The sequence below is a fragment of the Tetrao urogallus genome (assembly GCF_951394365.1).
Source record: "Tetrao urogallus genome assembly, chromosome: 1".
Lineage (NCBI taxonomy): Eukaryota > Metazoa > Chordata > Aves > Galliformes > Phasianidae > Tetrao > Tetrao urogallus.
This window is the reverse complement of record NC_136813.1, coordinates 82,406,624-82,423,433: the sequence shown is the minus strand read 5'-3', so window position 1 is coordinate 82,423,433 and position 16,810 is coordinate 82,406,624. Positions and strand designations below refer to the sequence as shown.

The 16,810-nt window shown below is 41.7% G+C and overlaps 1 protein-coding gene across 1 annotated transcript in view; it reads left to right on the top strand.

Moving 5' to 3' along the window:
• The window catches only part of SRPX (sushi repeat containing protein X-linked), a gene marked incomplete at its 3' end in the record, with an annotated part of 43,918 nt that overhangs the window by 26,799 nt on the left and 309 nt on the right, over positions 1-16,810 (top strand). The window contains exons 3-9 of the mRNA XM_079538591.1: positions 5,416-5,607; positions 6,189-6,365; positions 11,277-11,403; positions 11,872-11,993; positions 12,620-12,799; positions 13,252-13,385; positions 14,644-14,765. Coding sequence (XP_079394717.1) covers positions 5,416-5,607; positions 6,189-6,365; positions 11,277-11,403; positions 11,872-11,993; positions 12,620-12,799; positions 13,252-13,385; positions 14,644-14,765 — 1,054 coding nt within the window. The remainder of the gene's footprint in view (positions 1-5,415; positions 5,608-6,188; positions 6,366-11,276; positions 11,404-11,871; positions 11,994-12,619; positions 12,800-13,251; positions 13,386-14,643; positions 14,766-16,810) is intronic.

The following is a 16,810-nucleotide window of genomic DNA, read 5'->3' as shown; positions in this document are numbered from 1 at the left end:
TGAGAAGCTTTTTGCCAGTTATTAGTAAATCTTCCAATTACTATGTCAGTTTCTTAAAGTCTGTCTCAGTAGCCCCCCTCCCCTGCCCAAATTCCTCAGAAACCCAAACAATACAGAAACATGGCATTTTTTTGTCACTTTAAATGGCAAGTGTTGCTTTTTTTTGTAAACTGATGGGTGAATGTGTTAGAATTGTTGTGTACTTGTTTTGATTACTTGAAAACAGAGGACTTGGTTTCATGTTATTGATACCTTGCGGAGAAATAGTGGGCCTTAAGTAAGAGGTAAGTCATAAGGTAACGCAGACATCTATGAACAGAAATGATGCTATGATTATATTGCTATTTTCATAAAGTTCTCCTGTTCCTCCCTAAAATTTTCCTTTTAAACACATGCAGAAATGTTTCTCTAAAGCTTTCTTTGTGTAAACTCATTCTTCTTTGCCTTTTAACATGTAACCCTCTGTGGACCCTTAGAAAAAGAATCCCAAAGATCATAAAGATAGATCAATGCCAATTAATGCCAGGGCAGGCAAGTAGTTAAAATGCGGATTCTGCATAAATTCCTTTTTTATGGTGATCCAACATGGATTATGTTAACGTCAGCCAAAATGTCACGAGGGTAAGTGAAACATAATGACTCATTCACACAAAAACTAAAAACTACCCTGAGCTTGGAAACTCCACTGCCAAATGTTGAGGATCAAACAATGTGAATGTAAGAGAATAAAGCATGGAGCAGAAAAGGCTCACTCTTCATTAGCATATTTATTTAAGTTGGTAGTGGGAGGGAAGGGGGTGGAGAAGGACAAAGCAGGGAAAAGCAGGCTAAGGAGCCATGTTCTGAGCTGCTCTTTGTATGTGCAGTTCAGCATTTCCATTATGGCCTATCGCTTGGTTAGTACAACTTCCCAGTAAGAAGTAGCTACATTTGCTTAGCTTATGTTAACATATTTAAGCAGTGCTGTGTTTTTTCTTTGCCCCCGTGCACACTAAGCAGTGTGAGCAAGCACACAGATTCGTCCTTATTTTCATATGCAAACAAAGCACTGCTGTTTATGGGGAGGAACTGACCTCCTACCAAACCTCTTTGTCTTCATCTGGATGTTTTTCAGCTTGCTCAGCTTTCCAGAGAGAGAGACATTGCTGAGACTTTCTGTGTCCGCAGTGTTTTCACAGTTTTCTCCTCCTTCCCTAACGAACCTTCCACTCTGGGGTACCCTTCAGTGCAACAGGGCATTTTGCATGCAGATTATGGAGGAAAACAGACTGGTGTTTAAACAGCACTGAGAGGCTGAGGGAAATGATGCTCTAGAAAAAGCTTTCATTGCTGCCACTTGGCAGGGCTGCCTTGGATCATATTTTACGAGGAAAACCTTCTTGAATACAGCAGTTCCTGTGTTCATCACTGCCCTAATGCCAACTGCTCTGAGATCCTCCTTCTTTACATTTTTTTCTCAAAATCCTGTCAGGATGAAACTGTAGCCCCAACTGTAGGTGACATTGTAACATTGTGGTTTCAGCCATTTCTGCTTGCTGCCTTTTTTTGGAGGCTTCAAACACAACTGAGTCTTTGAAATATTTTACTACTAAGCAATAATGCAGGGTATTTTATTCACAGAATCATGGAAGGCTTTGGGTTCAAAGGAACCTTTAAGATCATCTAGTTCCAATCCCCCTGCAATAGGCAGGGACAAGCTGCCACTCAAACAGATCGCTCAAAGCCCCATCCAGCGTGGCCTTGAACACCTCCAGGTCTGGGGCAACCACTACCTCACTGGGCAACCTGTTCCAGTGTCTCATCATCTTCATAGTAAAGCATGTCTTCTTAATAACTAGTATCTAATGTCTACCCTCTTCGAGTTTGAAGCCATTTCCACTCATCCTGTAGCTGCCAGCCCTTCTTAAAAGTCCCTCCCCAGCTTTCCTGTAGGCCCCTTCAGGTACTGGCAGGTTGCTATGAGGTCTCCTTGGAGTCTTCTCCAGGCTGTACAGCCCCAACTCTCACAGCCTGTCCTCGTAAGGGAGGTGCTCCAGCCCTCTCTTCATCTTCATGGCCCTCCTCTGGACCTGCTCCAACAGCTCCATGTCCTTCTTGTGTTGGGAGACCCAGAATGCTAAACCTGAATGCAGTACTCCAGGTGGGGTCTCATGAGAGCAGAGTAGAGGGACAGAACCACCTCCCTCAATCTGCTGGTCATGCTTCTCTTGATGCAACCCAGGACATGGTTGGCCTTCTGGGCAGCAGGTGCACTTTGCCAGTTCATGTTGAGTCTTTCATCAACCAGTACCCCCAATTTTTTCTCCTTAGGGCTACTTTCAAGCCATTCTCCACCCAACCTGTATCTGGGCTTGGATCTTATCGCTAAGGAGCGGTGCAAGCTGTCTACTAAGCATAAAAACATTGCATCAGAACTAGTACCTAAAAACTCTAATTTCATTTGCTTGCACAGAGCCCCAGTGAAACTCCTGAAGAGATGCCTGAGAGACCTGTAACTTTTTCTATTTCCAAATTCTTCAGAAACAGGGCTGATCTTGTCCCAAGAGGGAGATGCATGACCTCTCCAGGCCCTAACCAACCCTAATATTCCTTAAATACTACATGTAGCTGCTTAGCCTTTGAAAAACAGTATGTGCCTTCACTTAAAAATAAACAGGCTTTGATGTAAAACTTTGTTGTATCGTTTGATGTGTGTTCAGGCACAAAAGCTTTTCAAGTTCACTGGGTTTGATTCAGCGATATCAGTGGTTCCAAACCCAGATTCTTGCCCCCTTCGCCTGCCTCACTGACTTTCTTCTAATCGCTTTCAGTTCTGGAGTAGGAATAATAACATTTTAGATCAAAGAGATGTTCCCTCTAAGCTCTTCAAGCTATCTGCATCCAAAAGCAGGTCTGTTTTTGTTTTTATTTCTAGCAGTACTATTTGGTCTGAGAAAAGATGTGCTACCTCTCCCTAGGAGCCTTGCTTTGTTTCTGTAGACCACCATAACTGCCAGAAAACTGCATCAAGATTTTTGTTGCTGCTGTTTTTCAGTTTTCATTTTGTGCAGTAAATTGCATTTGTTAGCTGCTAGCCATTTTTTTCTTCTGTTTTTCTAAATATACAGGCAGCTGTCTACTTACAGCCGCAATATTTCTAAAAAAAGCTCAGGCTGTTTGCAATACTCAGAACAGCTGATTTGCTTTTCTGGTTGGCCATCTGATTGCATTGCCAAGTGTACATCTTAATGCCCTTTATGAAGGAAATCAGTCGTGCTCGTTTGCACTTGATATCTGTAGGACACCTTAAGCATAAATATCATGATTTGCTCCAAATTGCCTTGCTGACTGGGATGAAAACAATCCTCAAGTTGTGTCCCTTCAACGCTGTTGGACAGGGCAATAGTCTGATAATGAGTCTGTGATGCCCATCCTCAAAGTGCTCTTTCTGTTTCTCCAGGGCTGACACAGCAAAACATAGGTGGAAAATCCAGTTTCCGTTGGGAAAGTGCAAACAAGGCCTGGAGGCATTCTACACTGAATACAAACTATTACAGACTGTATTGCTTTTTGTATTTGAAGCTGATCCCAATTGTGTAGAACATGTACCTAACCACTATGTGAATGAAGAGCTAGAAGTGAACGTCTGCCAAAGTGCTGTTTTTTTTTTTGGTTTTTTTTTGTTTTTCCAGAAGTTATTTTTAAGTGTCTGCTGTGAGCTGGTGAGGATGAAGGCTAAAACTCTTTCTCTAGATCTTTTTTCTTCTTCTTTTTTTTATTGGTTGTTATTGTATCTCTTGTAGTCTTCTGTAAGTCCCTGCATGTCTCATCTGCCGCTGCATGTCACACAGGACTTCAGGAGCTGTCAGCTCTTTTGCCTTACAGTCCCTCCATCCCCCTGGGTCTGTCCTTTTCAAGTCTTGGAGCTGAGAAGCAGCAGACTTAGTCACTGCTTGGGTCAGAAACTGCTACTGAAAAGCTGCCCAGAGCACAAAACCCAGTGCTTTCTTCATCTGTGCTGCTGTCAAAGCTCAACAAAGCTTCCAAATCTTTGCCTGTGAAGCAGAAGTCTTTATTTGATACTGCACCCATCAGTATCCCAGTATGAGGATAAATCCTCCACACCTCGTGACTACTTTGAAGTTCTGATCAATTACTAAAAATACAGTTTCATCTGCACTTGTGTTTCCCTTTTCCCACAACTCTGGCAGAAGCATTAGTCACCAAGTCCCAGCACAACTCCATCTTTTCTCTCATTTGGCAGATGCATCCGTGCTGCTGTCCTGCATCCAGGAGCAGCAAGAAGGCAATTCATGTACTCAGAGCCATGTTTCCTTGTTTTTTAGGGAAAAGCTGGTCCTTCACCCATCTTTGAGGTGAAGAGTGTTCCTTTTTTTATGCACGTGCGCTATGTGTATGATCATAAACGAGCACTGACACTCTCTGAAGAATTTGATAGGAAGAGGTACAGGTTTTAGTCTTGTACAATTCATGTGTTGTGCTGGAATGCACACTTTGCAGTTGGATGCTGAGAATTTCTACCAAAAAGAACAGAATACGTTTAGATCTGTCTTGAGAGCTCTTCAGTTAATCTGCTGGATTGGACACTTGCCTTCAGGTTTGATCATGGCAATGATTGTGCCCAGCTTTGCTGGTAGAAGGCTATTTTATGTTATGTTAGTGATCCTATGAGTATGTGAATGTTTCTGTGTGGCACCAGAGAACCACTGAGGGCTGTAAAGGTGTAGACTTTTCACTCCAGCTTTAACCCTGAGTGCTAACTTGGAAATTAATATTGCAAAACCAGAGCCAAACTTAAACCCTGAATGGTTGATCTGGTGTGAGAAGGGTGTATACGTGCAGGCTTGATTTTACTGATAATGCGATTTAGGAAGGTGACATCCTTTCTAAACGTTGTAGAGGTTGACCTGCTGTAGAGTTCATCTAAGGCAAAGTTCTCTATTGCATAAATCACTGTTTCAGTAGGCAGCAGGAGAGCTACATGTTGCAAAGATTACAGCTACAGTCAGACCAAGTCAGTCACTGATGCAAACTTGTGTCACAATGTTAGATTTCTCAGTTTAAAAACAAGAAAGATCTGTCTGTCATCAAGATGTCCACATGGTGGCACACTTATTCCATGGACAAAAAAACCAACACCTCCTGCCCTAATCTATTGACTATGATCTTTAACGTTTGTGGTAAAAAATAGCCACCAGTATTTGAAGACCTGACCTACAGATGTGTAAGTACTGAGTACCCCTTGCTGTGCTGTTATGTCTCCACTTTTGAGGATCGGTAACTTTTTGAATGATACATTTTTCATCTGATTCTTCTCTGTGACCTTGTATGAAGAAGATGCTTTTACATTCGTGTCTGACCTTTTACATTTTGTGAAGTACTATGTACATTTAATTTTGTTGTTCTCTGTGCTAGAAACACCATGGTGCTCTCCCATTAAGGTGAAACATGGTTATGCAAACTGCAGGACACCTCAAGGGGAATATTACAAAAATGTACTGGGGACAAGATGTGATATTCGTTGTCAGAAAGGCTATGAACTGCATGGCCCTCAGCAGCTCATCTGTCAGTCAAGCAAACGCTGGTCGGGGAAAGTGCTGTGCAAACGTAAGTAGTGCCAATGCAGCAGACACTGAGCTCTGCTCATCTTTGTAGTCAGTGTAGCTGAAACCTGCGAGTCGTAAGTACTAACAAGATGAAACAGTCATCTTTGGTGGTTATTTTATTTTAGTCATAGGCAGTGTAGACAGGCTTGTCATCTAAAAGTCTTGCAGTGGTACGTGGTGTGATAAGTATCACAAGTGAAGTGGAAAGCAAAGAGGACAACATATTACAAGTGTAAGATTTTTATTTGTGGGAAGAATTTTATGAAAAGAAACTTAAAGCTTCTTTAAAAAATTGTCCATTGTGGATTTTGTAAGCTGATGCAATTTTTATCAGGTGCCTAAGTGGGCTCTTGCAGTAAAATGTAAGACATGTACGTGCTATCTCTCTCTCATATAAATACTGCATTGGGCTAATGTGCGTGTAAAATTAAATTTGAAAGATGATAAATAAATAAGAAAAGTGCAAAAACCTCATGTGGGGATTTGCTTGGTAGCTGCACCTTTATTTCTCTGCGACACCTCGGGGACATTGTTCTAAGGGAGTATTAACAGGTTTTCAGAACTCTCTCTTCTCCGTTTCAGAGAAGCGCTGCCCCACGCTCTCCATGCCAACCAATGGGGGCTTCAAGTGCTTGGATGGTGCCTATTTTGGCTCCAGGTGCGAGTACTACTGCTCACCAGGTTACCAGCTGAAAGGCGACCGCATAGTGACATGCATGGACAGCAAAGCTTGGAGCGGCCGGCCAGCTTCCTGCGTGGGTAAGTAGAATCACAGAATGTTTTGGGTTGCAAGGGACCTCACAGCCCATGCTGCCCCAACCCCTGCCGTGGGCAGGGCTGCCTCCCACCAGCTCAGGCTGCCCAGGGCCCCATCCAACCTGGCCTTGAGCCTCCAGGGATGGGGCACCACAGCTTCTCTGGGCAGCTGTGCCAGTGCTTCAAAGTAGTATGCTTTGTCTGCATTGTGATAGTTCCCTACACAGGTTGGACACTGACCCCATTTTTCTGATGCCCCCTCTTGCATTTGTTTCTTGGTATGATGGTTTTCTGGCTATACCCAGAGAATATGGATGGACTGTAGTCACCATGATGGTGACTATAGCAAGCTAGTCTTAATGTAGTTCACATGAGTTTTACCAGCAATTTCCATTATTTACTCACCAGTATCCTGGGAATCTCAGCTGGTACAATTGGTTTTATATCCGTAAATCAATCAGGATAGAAACAAATATCAAGAGTTAACTTCTTCCAACTGACAAGATCTGGCAGATAGGCAGTGAAGTCTCTGCTGCTGCTTTTTCTGGGAAGGTTCAGCAGCTGCCCACAAAGAAAAGCTGTTCAGCTATCTGACTTGGCTACCAGTAATCTGAGCTTGTGGGTGGCAGGATATTTGTGCTCAGTGTTTTTTTGTGTATGGTGTCTTGGTTTTCCTCAAAGTTCCTGTTGCTTACTCTAGGTTAGTAAATAGGCTTGGAGTGTCTCCATTCTGGCTTTATATTTGGAGATTTTTTTTAGTTTTCCTGTTACTTGTTGTACAAATGTATGAATAATTCTGCTTCTTAGGTCCAGCCTGTTTGTGGTGTCGTTTTTGTTTACAAAAATGAGCCATGTCCTTCTTTGTGGTGTGGGTGGAGGAAGAAGAATCCTTTTAAGTTTGGGAATCATTAAATGCTTTTCCTGGCTCTTTCAGAGCCTCATCTGTTTTTGGTATCAGCATGCTTATTGCTGAAGATGCTGACTGGTGTTGTAGAAAATTTTTTGCCTGAGTTTACCTTAGGCAAAAATAAGAGAAGCTTAGGGTTGCACATCCACTTCTTTTTTAGTCCAACAATGCAGGTCGGTTGTTGCATAGGATATGATTGCAAATCCAAAGTAACCGAGTAACAGCATTATTTCAGTTTTGGTAATACCACACGGTATGGGGAAGACCCTTTCAAACCTTGTGTGCACACTGTTTTTGCACATACGCAGTGAGTTAAGCAGTTAGCAAGCTGCTTAATAAAATTCTTGACAGGTAAGATAGGAATTGTTTGTGACCAGGCATGACCTTAATAGCATAATGCAGTCTGATTAACACACCTACCTTAGCGTGGTTCAGTAGTATAGAAAAACTGTTAGTGAATTGGGCAGAAAAGAACCAGCTGAACAGATGCTCTTCCTGATTTGAAAGGACCTTGTGGGTCCTTTCAAACGCAGGATAATCTACAATTCTGAATCAGGGATGCTACCATCCCATGCCTGTGATTACGTGTGAAGTTCATATCGCTGGGCAGCAAAGAGGTCTGTGGACACTGTAGATATTGGCATCAAGTGTGGCAGAATTACCACAGAGCTGAATTTATAACTGTTGAAAACACAGGGGGCTTTCCTCTGAGCTTTAATACTGTAATTGCACTGCTAAGCGATTTTGCACAAAAATACTTGGAGTTCACAGCAATATAGAAGGTCAATGTAAGATCAAACAACTATTGTTGCCTGTAGTACCTTTTCCATTAAAAGGAGGAAAAAGAGACTGTTTTTCTTCAAGAAAATTAGGTGTGTTTTAGCAGTTGCTTATGGGAGCCCTTATAGACAGTGGATATTAACTTCTAACAAAGCAGCGTGTCCCCTCTCCCTCCTATAAGAGGAAATGATATTCTTCATGATGCTGAACTGAAGGAGAAAGTCCAAAGTATAGCTGATTCAGCTATCAGTTAACTAAAAATGCCAATGAATAATTTGTGAATAATTTTTCCATTATGTCTTTAATTCACTGTAACACAGACTGAAATAGGGATTTTCCTCTCAAAGAGTGAAAAATATCACTTTTTTTTTTTCTTTTTTTTTTTTCCTTCAATGAAGGTTTCATTTCCTGCTGCTGTTATAGCAGAGGTTGTGGTAAATGACTGTCACCATGCTAAGTCATTCTTCTGCATTCGTTCTTCATTCTTCTTCTAACTCATTCACATCCTAGGAAGATTGTACTGATAGGTGATTAACAGCTTTCAACTACTGATGTCTGAAACAAGCTTTGCACTCTGAGTCATTAATTATACAGGCAGTGATAATGGATGCTTTGAAATACAGAACAGTGCCTTGTGGAGGGCAGAATGGTGTTTTTCATTTACCCTTTCATGATTTCCAGTCTTTTCCTCTCTTTATGTTTTTGACACACAATAATGTTTTTGAGCTAGCTTCCAGCCATCAAGCACTAATAAGAGGGTTTGTATGCAACAGCAGACTCACTGGCCATTTAATACCATCCCTTCTCTTTCTGTCCCGCTAAGTCCCTGCTCACAAGCAAATAGCAGACTATGAGAAATGCAGTCAACAAGATCTTTTCATTTCATTGTTGATATTGCTAATACAGCCATTCGTACGTAGAAGAGAAGAAATGTAAATGTAAAAGCTATTTTGAAAACATATTTCTCAACGAAGTTCAAAAGACAGCTTTAAAATTGAATACTCCTCTGCTAACTGACCACTTAAGTTGCTAGAGTTCAAGAAAGGTCTGGGCAACTCTGATTTTTGGGTGGTCCTGTGTGGAGGCAGGAGTTGGACTCGATGGTGCTAATGGATCCCTTCCAACATTGGATATTCTATGATTTCTGCAACCTCTTCTGAGCATAGGGCAGCATACCAGTCATTGCTGGGAAGCCAAGAAAAGCAACAGTTGACAAGAACATAGGAAGAGCAGTGGCTGAATGGCTGCAATTTTTCTCTGTGGAAATTCAGTTTCCTTGGCTAGGATGTAAACCTTTCTGGCAGGACTCATCCATTAAGTTCACAGCCCTGACACACAGCTTAAATAAATCAGTTTGAAGTGCCATCGTTCTTTCAGTAGTGACACAGCAGTAAAAGTGTTAAGAACAACCATATGAGGTCAGAGTGCCCTGCAAAGCATCCTGCCTCCAGCCCTGCCCAGGATATTTGCCACAAGACAGACCGTGACAATTCCAGCTTCCAGGGTCTCTTTTCCCCTCTGCTGAACCCTCCCCGGCGGTCAGCAGTCTTATGGCTTCCTCCAAAGGGTGCCTGATGGTTTTATTCCTGCAGTAACTGCGTTGTTTGTCTTTGTGATGTGTCTTTCTGAGCTGGTTTGTGCCAGCTGGTCTGCTCTGTGCTAAATGATGGAATGAGCTTTTGAATGAATGAAGTTCTTAAAGCACTGGGTCTTAAATGCCATTCTGACTTTTGTACCACCGCTACTTTTATTTAATTGATACATTCAATACCATGGTGCTGAGCTGTAGCCACAGCAAAGTCACCAGGCAGGCAAGTGGACTTGGTAAGATCTGCTTAGTTTTCACCTTTATTTGGCAGTGGATTACTGAGAGCAATGTAGTTTTGTAGAGGAGGGCAGAGCTGCCATGAAGTGTCTCACAAAGCACTCAAGGTTGAAGGAATACTCTGTTCTTACCCCCCAAAAAAACAAAAAACAAACAAAAAAAACAGAAGAAGCCAGCTTTGGAGGTTGTCAAGTTCCTGGAATACTATCAAAGCTTGAAGGGAGTACAGCAGCGCTGCATTTGCCACCATTAAACTGATACACTAAAGCAACAGACAGTTGCTTTGAAGCAACAGACAGTTTTCTATGAAGGTGTGTAGAGTTATTTGATGTATTTGTTGCTTTATAAAGATCCAAACCTTTTCTCATTTCTTATAATTGAAAGATTTTGCTTTGTGTTTGTCATGCAAATGAGAAATCAAGGCCTGCCACCCTTTAAATTTGAGCAGCGTTTTAGAGATTGTCATCCACTTGCGGGTAAAGAGCAATCCTGTCTTGTTGGTTATTTTTAAGTGTGACTTCATGCATTTAGACTTTATTTTGGGCATAGCTCAAGAGATGATCGAAAAACCAAAGATTAAGTAATTAGACTTGGATGTTTTAATAATTGTTACGATGTTTAGACTTGGTTTTCTGGTGTAGTAGTAGTAGCAAAGAAAGGCAAGCAGTTACGTGTCACCTTTATCCAGCATCACCAGCATTCTTTATCATCACCGCTGTTCTTGTACTCCTTAATAATAGTCAGTGTTCTGGTAGCACTTAATCAAGCTTTCAAAACGTACTTGATGTGCTTTGTTATTCATTTATTACCAGTAAGGCATTATTATAAGAATTACTTGATAAAATAATCTAGGAGTAATCCTCAACAGAAATGACAATTTTGTCAGTTTTGTGTTATTTCTCTTTTGCCACTGCTGCAGGAAAAATAACCAACAAGCAAAGTTAACACACAGAAGCAGATCTCTGTTCAGTGCTTAATGAATGTACTCAATCACAGTAGCCTCTGCACAGCTGCACAAGGAGAGGCAGAGCAGATGAACAGAAGGTCCAGGCTCTGTGGGTACAGTCTTAAGCATCTTTCCTTACAGTTCAAGGCTAAGTGAAGTTTTAATTCATCGCTATTCAAGTAAATGTACATAAAACTAAGTTTTCATTCTTTTTTGGGGGGGCTGGAAGGGTGGGGAAAGGTGTGATGGGGATGAGGGTCAGTGTCATCTATTGCTCTTGTTCCAAAAAGATGAGAAGCACAGGCTTCACTTGCATTGGTTGGGTCAGCTCTGGTGTTGAAGAAGCCAGCTGAACGTGGCCTAAGGTTACTCTGACAGCAGGACGGTGACTGTGAAGAAAAGGAGCAGCTCTAACAGATGCAAAGGTGCCCATTTCTCTGAGCTTTGTTTCAACAGATACAGAGCCTCCGAGAATCCAGTGTCCAAGTGTGAAGGAGAAAACTGCGGAGCCCAACAAGTTGACGGCCAGAGTATTCTGGGATACCCCGGAGGGAAGAGACACCGCTGATGGCATTTTGACAGAGTAGGTAGAAATCCATAGATGTCTGTGGGAAATATCCCATACAGACTTGTTGGATGAGTGACTACAGTCTTGGCTGGGGATTACTCATGGAAGAAAAGAAATAGGATGAGCCGTTTCAGTTTTTTCTTGTATAAAGAAATGGAAACTTCAGTTTTTTGGGGCATTACGTTATGCTCAGCTACACTATGAACTGTCATAAGAAGCAAGCAGGTCCTGACTGCTCTGCTCACATTTTGTCAATGGAATGGGATCTTTTCGTTAAAGAGTGGGGCTGGTGGCAGCATGTATTACTGACCTGGTCCCTGCTATGCAGCTTCTTCCTGTGCTTACTCTCATTATTCAGCCATGTAGAATGGTCAGACAAGCTCAGCATGCTCCAGACTTCACTCTTCAGGCTTTTACAGTGTTGGAAGTAGGAAAATACCAGTGAATTTATGGATGCCTGTCCCATTTTATCTCCTGTTTTAGTGTTATTTTGAAAGGCCTGCCCCCAGGGTCACATTTTCCAGAAGGCGACCACAAAATCCAGTATACTGTGTATGACAGAGCTGAAAATAAGGGCACTTGCAAATTCCTTGTTAAAGTCAGAGGTAAGAATGATCTTTTACACTATAAATACAGTTACTGATATGCACCTGGCTTAGGCAGTTTTAGAAATGTCCCTATCTCTGTAATTGTCTGCGCCTATGAACACAAACATGTATTTAAAATTTATATTGACTATGCAACTTAGTGTACCATCTTGCTTGAGTCCCTGATGGCCAGACCCACAGCAGGGTGTGCACCTGGCATGCTGCAAGTCAAGAAGAGGCTCTAGTGATCCACTCTCCTCCATACTGTTGAAGATGTCAACTGCTGAATCAAGTAGCTGAAGGAGTTTTTCAGCTGTGCCTCCCATCTGTCAAGAAGAGTTACCTTTTCACAAGTCCAGGTCTTGAAATCTGCAATTGAATCTGTGAACATGATGAGATCTCTTTGTGCCCCTATGGCCATTTGTTACCATTTACCACTGTGACATACACACACCTCGATATCTGCATCCTTTCAGTTTACATATGATACTAAGAAGAGCTTTTATTTGGTCAGTCTTATTACATACTTGACTTTCATAATAGAGACAGCAAAAATAAAAAATACCTTCCATATTGGTATTCTGTTAGCTGTGATTTGTGCCCTGCCATTTTTTTTTCCCCTCCATATCTTGTCTTTCTTAAAGTCAGGCGCTGTGTGAAGTTAAATGCTCCAGATAATGGCTACATCAAGTGTTCAGGTGATGGAAATAACTATGGTGCTATGTGTGAATTTTCCTGCATTGGAGGCTATGAGCTACAAGGCAGCCCAGCTAGAGTGTGCCAGTACAATTTGGGGTGGTCAGGAGTGGAGCCAACCTGTGCACGTAAGTGAGTATTTTGCTACTTTACTGAAAGGGCTATGATGGTTCTCACAGAAGTGAGAATTGGAGAAGAGGGTTGGGATCAAACACAACTACAAACTTTAATGCCACTCAGATAGAAAAAACATCTTAATGTTTCTTGCCAATTCACCCTTAGATCTGAAGCATGTGCCACCTTTGGCTGTTCTGTTCCTGGAATAATGATGGTGCCTTACAACTGATAGTGTGTTTCAGCCTAGGTCTTTATACAGAACTTCACCTACTGCAGTCAAACCATTTTGTAAGCCAGATTACAGCTTCAGATAAAATAGTTGGCTTCAACGAGGCCGTTTCAGCCGTTTCTTCTTTATTATTCTCTTGTTCCTGTGTTTCTGGTATCTGACACTTGTTCATCCTTTTAGAAATAGTTCTGGTTTTAGTATTCTCTGTAACTTCTCTTTTAAATTTCATTCTAGCCATGAATATTAATGTGAATGTGAGGACTGCAGCTGCACTTCTGGATCAATTTTATGAGAAGCGGAGACTGCTAATTATTTCAACTCCTACTGCAGCCAACTTCTTCTACAGGATGCAGTTGGGAATGCTGCAGGTAAAATACAGTCCAGGGTGGGTTGCAGGGGGTTGTAGCTATTTTTTTTTCTTTAGACACATGATAGGATAAGCTATGCTGTTGGTATAAACCAGCAAACCTCAGCTACTATGTTTTGAACAGTAGAGGTTCCGCAGAAGTGGTAGTGGTTCTGGATTAATCCTTTTTATGTATGCCTGAGCTCCCTGTTTTCCACTTCAACTCTATTCAGGAGTGTACTGCCACTGACTGACTAGTTACTCAATCCAGGCAGTTCTGGCCCTTTTCCATCCTCTCACCATTAATTAATATGAAACCTGTAATCTAATAGTCATTCCCTCATTCACTTCATAAAGGAGTTAAGAAGAAACATCCAGCGCTTCAGTGGTTACAGTTCATGCAAACCAGGCTGATGGGGTCTGTAACTGCAGTATGAAGAAAAGTGACAAGCTCTAGAAATAACTTGTGTACTGCAGACAGGGGACCAGAGGCTCAGCATAAATAAAAATCACCCAGAATGCTGAAGATATCACTGTGGTATTTTGTAACAAAAAAAGAAAAAAAGACTGGCGCTTGTTTTTCTTATATAAATATTTCTATAATATTTCTACTTGGGTTATTGCTAGATTAAATACACCTCAGCTCAGAAATGTATGTGTGTCCGCAGGGAGAGCAGCCAGTTCTGTATTCTTTCACAGTGGCAAATGCTTTGTTTCTGTTCCCACAACTGGAACAAAAGTTAGAATGAACAGTCATTTCAATATGAGTGTGATAACATTTCTAACTGCAGGCTTAGAGAAGTAAGTTGTGTTAAAAACAAAATGAGAAGGTTTTGAGATTTTTTTTTTTCTTTCCCCACAGAAGATTATCTGGGCAAGAAAATAAAATATTTTGATTGAAATGGTGTAGTTTAAAATACTAATTTTACTGGCAATATTACTCTTCCATTGCTTGGAAAAACAAGTTGACATACTTAGTCGAGTTTTCTTCCATTTCATATACTTTGCTTCACTTGCCCCATTAGATTACTGGCACAATAGTTAACAAATTGGTATCTTTTAATGTCATTCAACACAAGTTTACATTTCTCCTAGGTGGTCTCTGTGTCGTGGTTGTGTTAGAATCCTTCATCTAATAGCCCCGGACTCATTTCAGCTTAAACCATCTCACTAACTTGAGCAGTTCAAATTCTGTGTGAACACTCACAGCACATGCCAAACAGCCAACTGCATTCCCTCTGATGGCTAACCTACCTCTTTCTTTCTTTCAACTCTTCCAGCCAGCACAGTGTGGCTTAGACCTCCGCCATGTTACTGTGGTTGAGTTGGTTGGTATCTTCCCAGCACAGATAGGAAGAATAGGTGTAAAGCTGCTGCCCCCTTCACTTGCACTGCAACTCAGGTAAAGTAAGGTTTGTCTACTGTTATGTGTGCTATAGCATATACAGTATATTGTTTTTGAATTCCTGCATTTTATTATCTAAATAGGCATCTTTACTGTACCGAGCTAGGATCGTAAGTAGATGTTCATGAATAAGTTTCAGTACTTACTCTCTTTTAACTTGTAAGAGCTAAAACAAATTGCTGGGCATTTGTGATTTATGAAATTAAGGGTGTGTTTCATATTTAAACATGCTATGGATCAGCTGGCTCAAGTGCTGTGTCTTTCTTGCCTTTTTGTTCCATGAACGATGCTACTTCAGGTGAGCTCTCTGTGTATCCCTTTATGTATCCCTTTATCATAGAATCACAGAATGGTTTGGTTTGGAAGGGACCTCAAAGCCCACCCATTCCAACCCCTGCTGGGGCCAGGGCTGCCCCCCACCAGCTCAGGCTGCCCAGGGCCCAATCCGACCTGGCCTTGAGCACCTCCAGGGATGGAGGGATGTTCTGCCTTTATGTTTTTGGGTACTGTCACTGGAAAACACTGATTACAAACACATTTGTATTGTGCTGGAATTGGGCTGATGCAGTTCCAGCCACCTGCAGTCGCTTGGCAAGGACAGCCCCAGGCAGGATCACCAGCCCCTCATCTCTGCAGTACTGCTTGAGGCTGTGGTCAGGCCAGAAGGTAAACAGTGGGTGCTCTTTGAAGTCCCATGTACAGTCCTGTGTGATATGTAGAGGATTTCAAAGGACAAATGATCTTAGCCTCCTCAGCCTGACAGACATTCATCAATTTTACTGAGGTGTCTGAACTGTTTTGACGTGGTTTTGAACTGGCAGGGAGTTGGTTCTCACTTGAAAGGGAGATTTCAAGTGTCAGCACTGCCTAGGGATGGGAAGACTCCAAGAGCTAAAAGTGAAGGCCTATTTGGCAGGGTAAGTGCTAGTAATTTAAGGAAAGAAGTCCAGGAGCACTTTAGGCAGCATTATCTGTGCTATACCTGAGAAAATGGTGTGAGTTCTAACTGGGTACAAGAAAAAATGTTCTTTTTTCAGTCTTCTGACAAGTCTGAAAGGTTTTTTGAATTGGGAAGAAAAAAAAGAAAAAAAAAAGTATTTCTTCCCCATAAAAGAAAGAGCCAGCTTCTTTTTCCTTAAAACAAAAAACAAACCAAAAAACATCACATCTTATATAATAGTTAGATTGAAGTTGAAGACATTTTCTTGTGGCTCTGTACAAAATAAGCTCTGGTAACACTCCTGTTCCTGCCCCATTGTGCTGCCCACCTCAACCTTCAATTTCAGAAACTGACACAATTTACAACCTGATCTCCACTTGGTGGAAGTTAGTGTTCAATTTGATTTTTGTTCTAGACTCTGATGCTACCAGAGCATGAGATAGCATTCCAGTCCAAGGAAGCACTTAATCCAAATGAAACACACCCTTAAGAATCTTGAATACAGATGCTGTCCAGCATTAGCACTCAGTAAAATAACCAGTCACAACTACCCCCAAACTCAGAAGGATTAGCATTTGCAGAGGGTAAGCACTTTCCTTAAGAAACCACAGTCCTTATCTCCCTTATCACCACAACTTAGCTTCAAAAATGATTTTAGGTTCAGAGCAATAGCCAAGCTCTGTAACTGCAGCAACACCTAGAGTAAGGAGTGGCACAAGATTATAGGGTAGTGAAAGGCACAAAAGGTCAGGTTCTATGTTTCACAACCTTACTGCCATCCAGTGCCCTACAGACCCTCCTTGTCCTGACCTCATTCCTTCACAGATGCCTTTCTCCACAGCAGTGGCATTGACTGTCTGCATGACTGAAGAGCTTAAATGACTCCTTTTTACCACTGTGAAGGAAAGGGATCTGGCCTGATTAGTGCTGGCTTTAGATTTCCTAAATTGGAGCTACTAGCAGGTAAATTAGTTACTAGCAGAAAGCAACAAAAACTGACTTAAGTCATTTTGTTCTGCTTTTTCGCATCATGGTTTTGTACTGCATGGCAGCAAAGAAACAGAATTGTCTACCTGTAACTCTTAAGCTCCATCACCATCAT